At 41.0% G+C, this 12,110-nt stretch overlaps 2 protein-coding genes across 3 annotated transcripts; one reads left to right on the forward strand and one right to left on the reverse strand.

The window, feature by feature from the left end:
* Positions 1–2,300: 2,300 nt before the first annotated feature.
* ccl20b (chemokine (C-C motif) ligand 20b) lies at positions 2,301–5,124 on the forward strand. The gene is made up of 4 exons (XM_061665832.1): positions 2,301–2,470; positions 3,506–3,608; positions 4,643–4,717; positions 4,799–5,124. The coding sequence occupies exons 1-4, from the start codon at positions 2,398–2,400 to the stop codon at positions 4,872–4,874; spliced, it is 327 nt and encodes a 108-aa protein (XP_061521816.1). The 5' UTR covers positions 2,301–2,397; the 3' UTR covers positions 4,875–5,124.
* On the reverse strand, positions 3,790–10,066 carry tlr22 (toll-like receptor 22). 2 transcript variants are annotated; one of them, XM_061665831.1, is made up of 5 exons: positions 9,942–10,066; positions 7,274–9,861; positions 7,084–7,201; positions 6,525–6,785; positions 3,790–6,345 (listed from the first exon to the last, which is right to left on the reverse strand). In XM_061665831.1, exons 2-4 carry the CDS (start codon positions 9,813–9,815, stop codon positions 6,545–6,547), a joined length of 2,901 nt encoding a protein of 966 aa, XP_061521815.1. In that variant the 5' UTR covers positions 9,816–9,861; positions 9,942–10,066; the 3' UTR covers positions 3,790–6,345; positions 6,525–6,544. The 2 variants fall into 2 exon arrangements, with proteins under 2 accessions (XP_061521815.1, XP_061521814.1); XM_061665830.1 differs by having other exon boundaries at positions 3,790–6,785.
* Between the last annotated feature and the right edge of the window lie 2,044 nt (positions 10,067–12,110).

Below are 12,110 nucleotides of genomic sequence, written 5' to 3' on the forward strand. Positions count from 1 at the left end.
TGAGTTCAAATACAGTGTGCATGCATCTAGCAGGGTCCTTCCTGGACTTTATAGTGTCCTTAAAAATAAGAATGAAAAAAAAAAAAAGAATTACTCAAATAATTTATCCAGTTGTCTACACTACCAGAACGTCTGAGCTTTATAGTGATAGTTGTGTGCTGACTCCCATTTCACATGAGTTTGAATGGGATGAGTTCATTCTGAACATGCCATAAATAAGAGGGTGTGCACACTTGCGCAAGCCACATTCTCCCATTTGTTCATTTCCCCCCCCTTCAAGAAGCTTTCATTTATTGAGAGTTGTACAGGTTATAGGTTTCATTAATGGTGGAAAAACAGTTTAGAAATAATTTGATCTTATTTTTTTTGCACAAAACAAAAATGTGGCATTTGTTTGGGGGCGTACAGACTATTTATACCCAATCTAGGTGAGTCATATTTGAAGTGATATGTTATTCGACTTGAGCAGACTTGCTTGTGAGGCAGATGTCCCAACCACTAGGCCCAAAATTCTACATTGCGTCATAATTTTACGGTGTTTTTACACGAGTGCCCGAAGTGCTTCCAAAAAGTGCTCTATGAGTCACACTCAAGAGAGAATCGCAATTTTACGAAAAAGGCCATGAGTAAAAAAAAAGCTGATCAAGAAGTCACGAGTCAGTATCAAAAAGTAGATTGCACTCTTTTTTTTCTTTCTTCCGAAAGTCTTGTGAGAAGAAAGCGTTCATTTGTTGTCACCTTCAAAACAAAACCCAAAAAGGGCGAGGCCTCGCCAAGTCCGGGTGTCGTGACGTTTGCGGGGCGTGACGGGAGGCGCGCTCCGCGCCCACGCGCCTCGTCGCGTCACCGCTGCAATCACTTCCTCTGAGCGCATTCCAGCACGATCAAAAGATAAGGTAGCAAAAAAAAGAAATCATAAAAAGTCAAAAGGGAAACTGCAAGACCATAAACCACTTCACACTATTTACTGCTCCCCATACTCTTATAAATACTTTCAAAACGCTTAAACACCTTTTAAACTTCTAAACATACAGTAATACACAGTAGTATTGTACACTATTTACATTTGATTCCTTGTAATGTGTGTTGTAATGAATTTCTTCCATCGCTCTTATTTGTTGTTGTTGTTGTTGATGATGTTAAGATGTTTAACATGATGTGCGATATGAATATGAAAAATAAAATCCGCAATAGGTGAACCGCAATATAGCGAGGGAGCACTATAATTCACACTTTTTCAAATCTATCACACTTCACAGATTTTGTATCATGTTTGATATGTTGCAATATCCGACACACATTTTTACCATATGTATAAATGTATACGTGTTTATACTTGGGAGATGTGTATCGGCATATTTTGGGGTACTGTATATATACTATGTGGAGACTTTGCATGTATTATACCATACTAAGTATGTAAGTTGGATTGCACTTCATGGACTATTTCTCTTAGTTGCTGGTGAAAGGGTCCGATTTCTTTCGCTCCCAAAACCCAATTCCCGTTTCGAATTGAAGTTGTTCCCCCTTCAATGAAAAGAAAAAGCAACTGACGACGACATCATTGAAAACTCGGAGAAAGCGGTCGCATAAACACAACCCTCAACACGCTAGGAAAACGTTTTAAAAGGATTGACATCAATGCAATAATCGGAACCAACATTTATTTATTTATTTGTTTTAAATCGATGTGATCTTAAGCGATTTGGTAATTTTTTTGTTTGTTTTGCCTTCTGACTGGTTTAAAAACAGATTTCGATGGAGGCGACAGGCGACGACGACTGGTGATTGCTGTGCTGGGCTGTGCAACGACCGACCGGGAAGGGTCCTGAGGAAGATCCATTTCCCCGCCTACGGCGCTTCATGTCATTAAATGGACTAAGTGATAATGTTGCCTCCTCGCCATCCTTGGATGGGAGATTCCTCCCGCTGTGGTCCCTTCTCAAATTTGATCCTTTCCCCCCCAAATGTTTTGCTTTTCCTTGCCTGTTTGGGGGGTTTAGTCTAGGGCCTGTCGATTTTTGTGAACTGTGGGCCTGTGCAGCCCTTTGAAACTCTCATAATTAAATTTGATGTGTAAAAATATGGTGAAAAAGTCTTTTTGTTTCAGGTGCGTTTGACATTGGATGTTCCTTTTTTTTTTTTTCCTCCAGGAGAAAGTGCAATCTGACACCTGCCCCCCCCCCCCCCCTGCTGCTGATGATCATTGCTCCTGGCTGGCTGCACATGCCATTGCACAAGAAAACAAATAGCACCCCACCCCCGGAGTGGGAAAGCCCAGCAAAGCGAGAGATTCTACTTAAGGTGAAAGGCGGCGACTTTCTGCGACACTTCTCCAGCGAACAGCCTCAAAGCCGCAAGAAAACAAAAAAAGACAACACCTGCCGGATAAGAAGCATGGAAGGCCGCACCGTTTATCTCCTGGCCGCACTCCTCATCCTCACCACCTTCACCGCCAGCACCCACTCAGGTGAGATTTCTTCAAGATATCCTCAAATAAACAACACTCATTTCTTAGAACTAGTGGAATTATCATCAAAATAAGTAGACACTAATCGTGGGGGGGAAAGTTTAAAAAAAAAAAAAAAAAAAAGTGCACGATAAAGCTGGATTGCTGTATTTAATGGGACCGGACCGATGAATTAATATTTGCACTTTTCAAATGGGCAAAAATCCATCCATCCATTTTCTGAGCCGCTTCTCCTCACTAGGGTCGCGGGCATGCTGGAGCCTATCCCAGCTGTCATTGGGCAGGAGGCGGGGTACACCCTGAACTGGTTGCCAGCCAATCGCAGGGCACATACAAACAGACAACCATTCGCACTCACGTGCACACCTACGGGCAATTTAGAGTCTCCAATTTATGCATGTTTTTTGGGATGTGGGAGGAAACCCACGCAGGCACGGGGAGAACATGCAAGCTCCACACAGGCGGGGACGGGGATTGAACCCGGGTCCTCAGAACTGTGAGGCTGACGCTCTAACCAGTCGGCCACCGTGCCGCCTGGGCAAAAATCAGCTGATTTATTTAGTACACTTTACAATGTAAGAAAAAGATACGGACATTCAAACAAACATAAAATATAAATAAATCTGCCAAAAAAACAACAACTAAAGGACAGAGTACTGTAAAACAGTCCTATGTTTTGCCTGTAATTTATATTTTTATTGTTGTAAGCATTAAGGGAACAAAATAAAAGGTATTTTATTCATTATATATTTTCGAAATTTATCACTGAGTAATCGGTTATTTTATTATTATAAATATTTTAGTTATTATTTTTACTTTATTATATCGTAATTTTATTATTTATTATTATTTATTTATCGGAATCCCCATCAGCCTGAAACAAAAAAAAAAAAAAAAAAAAAAAAAAGAAAACACCCTCTCACGTCTTTTGAAATTATTATTATTATTTTCTTAACTCAAAATACTTTTGAAAAAGCTTTTAACAACCTACAATGTGTCGCATTGCGTGTGTTTTTTTTTTTTTTTTTGTTGCAGCCAGCTGCTGTTTGAGGTACATCAACCGCCAGTTGCCATGCCAACGGATGTCAGGCTACACCTTCCAGTCCATGGGCAAGTCCTGCGACATCAACGCTGTCATGTGAGCTCATTACTTTCTATGAATATGACTTGTACTGCGCACTTTTCGCAGAAAAACATTCAACGATGAATAATTCACATGCTGTTAGTCCAAGGGTGGGGATTTTTGTCCGTTTTTTTTTTTTTTGTGTCATTTCAAACTTCAGATCTCCAATAAATAATCAATAAAATACTGATTCAACCAAGTTGTAAGATTTGGCTTTATTGTGGCCACTTTGGCGAGCTGGATTATATCATATAATTTGGGTTAAATGGGTGTCATTCTCAAATGTTAGTTTTTCGACCAGATTACATTATCATCATCTATTTTAGGACAATGGAGCAAATTCATGTAATATTTTATATTTTCAGAAAGCGGCATTAAACGGCTTACTGCACTCCAATGGAGCAGATGAATGTCATGATTTTGATTTCAAGAAGTGGACATACCCTCTGTCGCCATGGAGAATGAATCATGAAATCTAAATTTAAGTTGAAGTGCTCTCTGCTGGGTGTGGAAAGACAGTACAATCAGTAATAGCATTAGATAAGAAAAAAAAGGGTGCGCTTACAATCAATGAAAATTTGATTTTTATCATTGTTTAACAATCAGCGCATTAAGCGAACAAACTGGAATTTGAAAGGTTAAAAAATATTCATCAATGGCTACTTTATACTATGACAAGAACTGATGTTTATGCAGTAAAAGAAGCAAAAAATACAAATCTGCCGAAATGGCCCAAAATGGTCAAAAAAAAAAAAAAAAGGATTGTAAAACCCTACAAAGCCGAAATGTTGAGTAAATACTTCAAAAGTGAGCATTATTCTTTTTTTTTGGGCACAGTTTTCATTAGCGTGTGTACCTAATGAAGTGCCTGTCGAGTGTTTTAATACATCACCTATTTGAAATTCCAGTCGTGATTGTGAAGGGTTTTAGTTGTGACGTGGTTGGCGAGTGAGCACTTTGTTCAGGGCGGGCACCTCAGCGGGTTCACCAACAAGCAGACTTTCCTCCCGCGCGCGCTCATTCTCACGCCGGTTTCCCCGGTTTTTCAGCCTGCACCTCCCCGGAAGGTTTTTGTGCGCCGACCCTGCTGCCAGCTGGACCCAAAGAGCGATGCGGTGCCTCGAGTGAGTAGGACGCCTCACGACGCCCTTTTCTGCTTTCCTCGTGCTCATTTGTGTGTCAAATAAACGTTGATTTCTGTGTAGCGAGCGCAGGAGGAAGAGCGACGAGGCCCTCCAGCAATCTGCCAACAACGCCACCGCAGCGGCAGCACCAGCATAAACTCTGACAGTCGCATTTGTTTTTCGCGCTGCATTCATGTTTGTGCTTCATCACTTTTGATTTGATTTCAACACAAATCTAAGCTCTGTTTTATAAACAGCCAAGCATAGTATTCTGAATACTTGAACTTTGGAAAGTTCTCACATGTTCATGTTTTATGGTGGACAGTAAAAGTACGACGCATTTCGGTTCTCAAAGGTCTTTTCATGTTGTGCGGGTTTGGTGCCTGTTAATTTATTAAACTTTTTTGTCCCCTTAAATATCAGGTGTCGTCATTTTTTTTTTTTTTTTGCACCTTCAGTCACTGCAATGACATGACAGAAACTCACTGCTCAAATTTCCATGCATGCAAGCACGTATGTTACGGGCCAAGAATTTCATCCTAATTATTTTCTGTATCCAATTATGAACTACAGATAACATTTCTGACACTGATAAAAGGATGTTTAATCCTTACTCGATGCTTCAAGAGAAATAGGAAAAGTGTATTAAGTTTTACGCCACTCGTTTTTTGGATAAACATGTCTACTCTCGGCCTCTGTAAGACTTCTGTTGCTTGTGTTTATTAGGTATGATCATTCATATGCTTTTTTACTCTTTGGAGATTTTCCCCCCCATGACCCTCAAAGACCAGCAGATGCATATTTCTGGTGGTGGAAACACAGACAGTTCTCGGGATTGTTTTAAGCTCTCTCTTGAACACTGTCACCACTGTCCCATAAAAAATACACATGATATGCAGATGTATAGTTTCAACATTCCCACCATCGTCCTTGATTTAACATATCGCGGTAAACCTAAAATCAATTTTTGGAAACACAAATCAAACAACCTCAGTGTGCACAAACTTTGTAGCACCTGGACAAATGAATGACATTTAATATATATATATATATATATATATATATATATATATATATATTCATTATTGTGCAGTTTGGGTCACTTAAGAAAAAGTCATCAAATTTCAGTGGGAAAGAAATACATTTAAGGAAATTTTCTTTGCTGTCAAATGTCAAAATGGGACCACAACATTATGTAAGGGATAAGAATGAGGACTACTCAGTTTGAATTGGCTTCGCACACACAGTACTAGCATGCTAGAGTGAATGAACGCCGACTTGATTGTTATCGCACACGTAAATAATTGTCCTTCGAAACTTGGTTAACCGCAGTGGTTGTAAGGAACAGCTATTTAAGGCGGCATTTACTCTTCAAGGTTCAAATGGCACAATTCCAATTGTTTTGCTCGATATGCGTCATGGAAGAAAAAAAGCACCATGGAATCAGATATCTTCAGATCGGAATCAGGTCTCTAGCCTCTCGCTCGGGGACCTTTTCTGTTTCTTCTTCTCTTCTCTTAATTACGCCCCATCAAAATCCAGTAGAGCTCAGTGCCGCTCGGCATGTTGTGGCACAACGTGGTACTACACTGAATGCGCCCAACTCTCGATTCTGGCTTGCTTGTATACTGTGAAAATAAAACCCAGGAAAAAAAAGATCGCTTAAAAAGCCGCGACAGATGAACAGTGATATACAGTGGGTGTTCACTATATAGGCATTAAATTGAAATTAGGCTCTTGAACTTGCCGTGTAAATCCAGCCTAAGAGAATACAAAAGCCAGTTCTACGTATCTCCGCCTTCATTACCTCCACCTCCTCATGGTTCATCACGTGCTGTCCTTCACGGTGAGGAGCAACAGTTCCCCGCCCACGTTGTCTCTGGTCTTCAGAGCCTGCCGGAGCTTCTCCCAGAAGAGGTCGGTGCACTGGGCCGCCCTGGGCCAGCTCAGGAAGGTCCACTTCTTCAGCAGCTTCCTCATGCGGTAGTAAGGAGACAGCTCCCAGACGGGAATGTCCTCCAGGAAGACCAGGATGAGAACATCCTTGTGCTCGTCAAACAGGCGAAAGCTGTGAGGACATTTTCACGTGACCTTTCCAGTGTTATGGTTACTGTATTATTAGAGGTGGCAAAAGTACTCAAATTCTGTGCTTAAGTAGAAGTACAGATACTTGTGAAAGTCGAAGTACTGATTCAACTCATTTACTTAAGTAAGAAAAAAAACAAAACAAAAAAACAGCTCAGACTCTAAAATGTACTTCAAATCATATTTCAGTACAGTAATGAAGTATTTGTACTTGGTAACTTCCCACTATTGTTCATTTTTGATACAGCTCTTGTATTGCAGTGTACTTCGAGTGGGCCTACCTGGCCACCTGAATCTCTCTGGAGCACCACTCGCTCTCCAGATATCTGCGACTGATCACACAGATTGTCTTTCTGCTGGCATAGATGGCCTGTGTGATGTTGTCAATGATGGGCTTCCCTGTAGGGTGATGAAAATTAGCGCAAAAATGACATCTTCTGGAGCAAAGGTGTTACTACAACACGACACTACCTGGCTCAAAGTCTCGGTGGTGCAGGCACAACTTCCAGCCCTGCTCTTCCTCAAGTTTGGGCAGCAGCTCCCTGAAGACCCAGTCCTCGTCGTGCGTGTTGTAAGAGACGAAGGCGTCGTAGAGACACTCAGGCTGCCTGTTCCTGAATTTCCTCTTGTAGAGCAGAGCCAGGAAGAGGTGGTAGGCGTAGGCCAGCTGCCATCGCAGGAAGTGGTAGGTGAAGGCCGCCAGCTGAAAAAGGAGGATGGCGCATGTGGTGGAGATGAAGTAGATGAACTCCACGTCTACCGAGCAGGATCCAACGTCAAGGTCCAGCAGCTTTAAGCCTTTAAGGTGCTGGGGGTAGTTGCATACAAAGTTATAGGCGTCAAACACTTGGGTTTCTGTTTTGTTCAACCACTGGAGGAACCAGGTGTTGTCGCAGTCACATAAGAAACTGTTCCCTTGAAGATCCAAATACACCAGAGCAGGAAGGGCTCCCATTTGTTCCTTTGTGATGACTGAATACTGGTTCCTTCGTGCTTGTAGGAACTCTAGCTTGGTAAGGTTGGCCTCATTTAAGAAATCTAGTGACAGAAGAGAGGTTCTTGAAATGTAGAGGCTTCGGAGATCCTGGATAGGATCAAACAACCTGGGGGAGACATCTGTGAGCTCATTTGAACTGATGTCAAGCTTCTGAAGCCGAGGTGTGTACTTGAACGTGTCTTGGTGCAAGGACGTAAGTTGGACATTCCTGGCATCAAAAATCAGAAGGTTGGTCAAACCTTGCAGGAAGTTGCGAGGCAGCTGGAACCTGCCCCTGCTGTGTTGTCCCGCCATGGCCAAAGTCTCCAGGCGAGAAAGCCGAGAGAACGGCGCCGAGGGCAATGCTGAACTGCTTTTGTACTTGATGCGATTGTCCAATAAACTCAACTTTCTTAAATTAATGAGATCGTTGAACACACCTGCGGTTATGTCGGTCTCTTGGATCTCATTGGATTGCAGCAGGATGTCTGTGAGCATCGTTAGGCCGACAAATGAACCGTTTTCAAGCTTGCAGAGTTGATTTCTCTGCATTGATAAGTTCTGGATAGACCGCAAGCCCTCAAAGTCTCCCTGTCGAATTGCGGTAAGTTTATTCTTATCCAGTTTCAGCTGTCTAAGATTTGGCAAGTATATTTTAAAAGCGCTGTTCAATTCAGTAATTTGGTTTATCTGCAGTTTGAGGACCTCAAGCTTGGTCAGATCCTTGAACACACACTGATTCACAGTCGAGATGGAGTTCTGATCAAGGCCGAGCACTCTGAGGTTGCCGAGGTCCGCAAAGTCTTGACACCCGAGAGAGCTGATGTTGTTGGAGCTCAGGTCCAGTTCCAGAAGTCTCGTCAAATTCCTAACGGCAGGTGGGACCAACGAGAGCCTGTTTTGGCTGAGAGTCAAGCTCTTCAGACCTTGAAGTGCTCTGAAAGAGTCGTTGAACATGTTTTGAATGCAATTGTCAGCTAAATCCAACTTGGTGACGGAGGAGCACAGCCGCAGCAAACGGGAATCGACCTGCCGAAGTGTGTTGCATCTGATTTGCAACTGTGTTAGTGTCGGGATGGTGCAGGACATGTTGAGCAGCTCTCTGAGGTTGCTTTTCATCGCATTCATCCTTAGAGTGCTCAGCGAGAAGTTTAGGCTCTGGAAAAGCCCTCTGGCATCTTTCTGTGCCAAGCGAAGTCCACTGATATCCAGCGTGGTTACCCGGCTGAGTCCCGCCGGCTCATCAATCTTCCATGACAACTTCTGCTTTCTCTGAGAACCGCCGATATTCAGCCAAGTGAGGTTTTGGAAAACATCGGCGCTGATACTGAAGACATCGATGTAATTCTGAGACATGTCAAGGTATGCTAGGCCCACTGTGCTGTTGGTCAGTTCCCAGGACTGGAAAATGGTTAAACCGATTTTCCTGATGAACAGATACTGCAGATTTGGTAAATGTTGTAATGCATAGTGAACCTTTGTCAAGTCCTTCAATTTGTTGAACGACAGGTCCAAGACAGTCAAATTTGTCAGGGGCTGAAAGGAGGAAGGGGCCACAGTTGTAATGTCATTGCTCATTAGTCTTAGCTCGGTCAGGTTGCTCAAACCACCAAAAACATCTCCCAGTTGTGCCAGACGGTTATTATTCAGATTTAACTTTCGGAGCGAGCGCAGGCTGGTAAAGGAACCTTTTTCTATCTGGGAAATGCTGTTGCGTTTTAGGTCTAACTGCAACAGGGCCGTGTAATTGATGAAATCCCCCGCTCGGATCTGAGATATTTTGTTCGCAGCCAAGTCAAAGGTTTTGACCGATGCCGGGATGTCCCCAGGGACAGCTCGTAGTTTGCTGGCCGAACAAATGGCGTTGTCCTTGCTTATTCGACAGTCCTTCAGTGCGAATCCAACGCAACTGTTGAGGGGCCAAGAGAATAAAAAACAAAAGCTAAACAATAAGGGTCGTCTAATTCCGACCACATCATCTTCCATCATGGGAGAATCCAGTCGTAATCTTGGCTCCAAACGTACAATTAAGTCCATTCAGGGAGTGACATACTGTATTGTGAGATTAGGTTTAACAAGTGATCTAAGAATACAAAAATATAAACAAATGCGTTGAGAGAATGACGGCAATGACACGGAGGGTCACAAAATCTTCATACTTACCAAGAAGTTGATGAGTAAAAGGATGTGCTAGTTTATCGTTCATAAATGTTCCAGTGTAAGACAAAGTAAGAAAGGGTTGGAAAGGTTTTTGTTTTGCTGTGAGATTTCTGCTTTCTGTGGAGCAAGTGGGGAAGTGCGAGTGGGCGGCTTCTTAACTTGAAAACGGATCACATGGCCCAAGAGATAATATTGGTCAAGTTTACTTTCACTTTTCAATGTACTGTGCCGTCTAACTTCTATTCTTAAAATTCATTGGACAAATTTTTACCCCTCAAGGGAAAGTTCAACATTGTCAGTATTACATTTACAATCGTTAAAGGATTATTTTATTTCTTCTATATTCATTTATTTTATTACATTTGGCTATAACACATTTGATGTGCAGTATATAATTCATTGGATGATTATAGTTAACAGGCAAAACAATCCCTTCATTCACCACCTCTACAAATTTGAACAATACACAATAAATATCAACATTATTTTCAATATGGAAATTAGAGAGGAATTGTTGTTGCTTAATGAATCAGTATTGAACATTTGTTCAATAATGTAATTTATGCTATAACCGATAGAGGAAAAAGATAAAGTGTACGTTTTCTTTTAATAATAAAAATTAAACATTCATACACATTTGATTCTTTTGCCACATAAAATAGCTGAACCACTGTGATTAAGATTCTTTTGTTGATGTCTCGAATAACTATTGTATGTAATTTGTAAAGATTGAAGATTTGACAGCAGTAAAAATAAAGTAAGAAATAAAGTAAATCATATAAATAATTCAATAGGTAAATAGTAGTATATAATATGAAATAATAATATAATAATAACAGAAAATTAGTATTATGAAGAGTAGTATATATATATATATATATATATTTATATATATATATATATATATATATATACATACACACACACACACACACACACACTGTACATTTTATCTATTATATTATTCAATATAATAGTATTATATATGATTATTTTTTAAATAAAAATATTTACAGTTACAGTTACATTTCAGGCGGGAAAATGTACACTGTTGCAAAATCTGTAATTTTTCTTGCCAGTTATTCCGGAAAACAAATAGAGGAAGTTGTTCTTCATAATACTGGTCTCCATAGCGATTGAAAATATAAAAGGAAGTGCGCACATTTTACTCATATCCAGTACGAAAGTTTGTCTGGCAAGTATGAGAAAATACTGAATGTTAATATTCCACTTTCACTTCCTCAGCTACCATTCAGCGAACATAAATCCCATCCTCGTCAACATGTGGCGCTCAGCGAGCATCAAAAGAATAACTTTTTTTGTGCGACACTTGAACAAGGGCCGTTGAAAGGAGAAAAGAGAAGTACAGCAACAATATACACAGGAAGCCACATGAAATAACCGCATTCATATTCGAATTAGTAACACTTTACTGACAGCATGCATGACATCATTTATCGAAAAACTTATTGTTTATGTTGAGTTGTGCAGTTTTGTGACCCTCACTTTAAGTTAAGAGTCACTGTTTATTGTTATTGATGGCTTCGTGTTAGCATTGGGACAGCACGCAGGGGCTAGTGGTCGGCACGTATCCCTCAAGTTCTGACGTTTGGGGTTTGAATCTCAGCTGCGGGCTCCCTGCTTCCAGTTTGCAAGGGATGAACAGAATAGGGACCGAGCTCTGCCCCAAAGTTGTGTGAAAAAACACGAGGACCTGATAACGCCAAACCCCCACAAATGTTTATGATTGCCTATATTAACAGCTCGATCATTAAATATACCACAAACTAAGTACTCGAAACCCTTTATTCATATCATTTCAAACTTAGCTTACAAAATGACCCTTAAAAATAACTGGCTTACAAATGATTCAATTTAAAAGAAAAAAATGCACTGCAAGTGTACATGTACATGCAGCAAAGACTCCAGTACTTACGACAATAACTCAGACTAAACTGAGCTCCCCCCCTGACAAACAAAGCTTGTCCGTCAGTTAAGATGTAGCACTTCAGCACACTTCCTTGACACGTTCCTTTTTAGACAAGGCTATGGCCTGACTAAATGTAACTCTTTCAGCAAATAACGACGGATCGGTTCTCCCTAAAAATCTGCACACAGGCAAATCCGGAACTACGCAAATATGTGGGGGTTCACTGTATATTCAAGTGAGTG

Source organism: Phycodurus eques, chromosome 21 (genome assembly GCF_024500275.1).
Source record: "Phycodurus eques isolate BA_2022a chromosome 21, UOR_Pequ_1.1, whole genome shotgun sequence".
NCBI lineage: Eukaryota > Metazoa > Chordata > Actinopteri > Syngnathiformes > Syngnathidae > Phycodurus > Phycodurus eques.

Coding starts and splice junctions, on each gene's coding strand:
- ccl20b (XM_061665832.1), top strand. CDS start 2,398: ATGGAAGGCCGCACCGTTTATCTCCTGGCCGCACTCCTCATCCTCACC. Junction 3,609..4,642: donor TGCGACATCAACGCTGTCAT/GTGAGCTCATTA, acceptor CCGGTTTTTCAG/CCTGCACCTCCCCGGAAGGT. Junction 4,718..4,798: donor AGAGCGATGCGGTGCCTCGA/GTGAGTAGGACG, acceptor ATTTCTGTGTAG/CGAGCGCAGGAGGAAGAGCG.
- tlr22 (XM_061665831.1), bottom strand. CDS start 9,815: ATGGACTTAATTGTACGTTTGGAGCCAAGATTACGACTGGATTCTCCC. Junction 7,202..7,273: donor CCACCGAGACTTTGAGCCAG/GTAGTGTCGTGT, acceptor ATCACCCTACAG/GGAAGCCCATCATTGACAAC. Junction 6,786..7,083: donor AGAGAGATTCAGGTGGCCAG/GTAGGCCCACTC, acceptor ATGTCCTCACAG/CTTTCGCCTGTTTGACGAGC.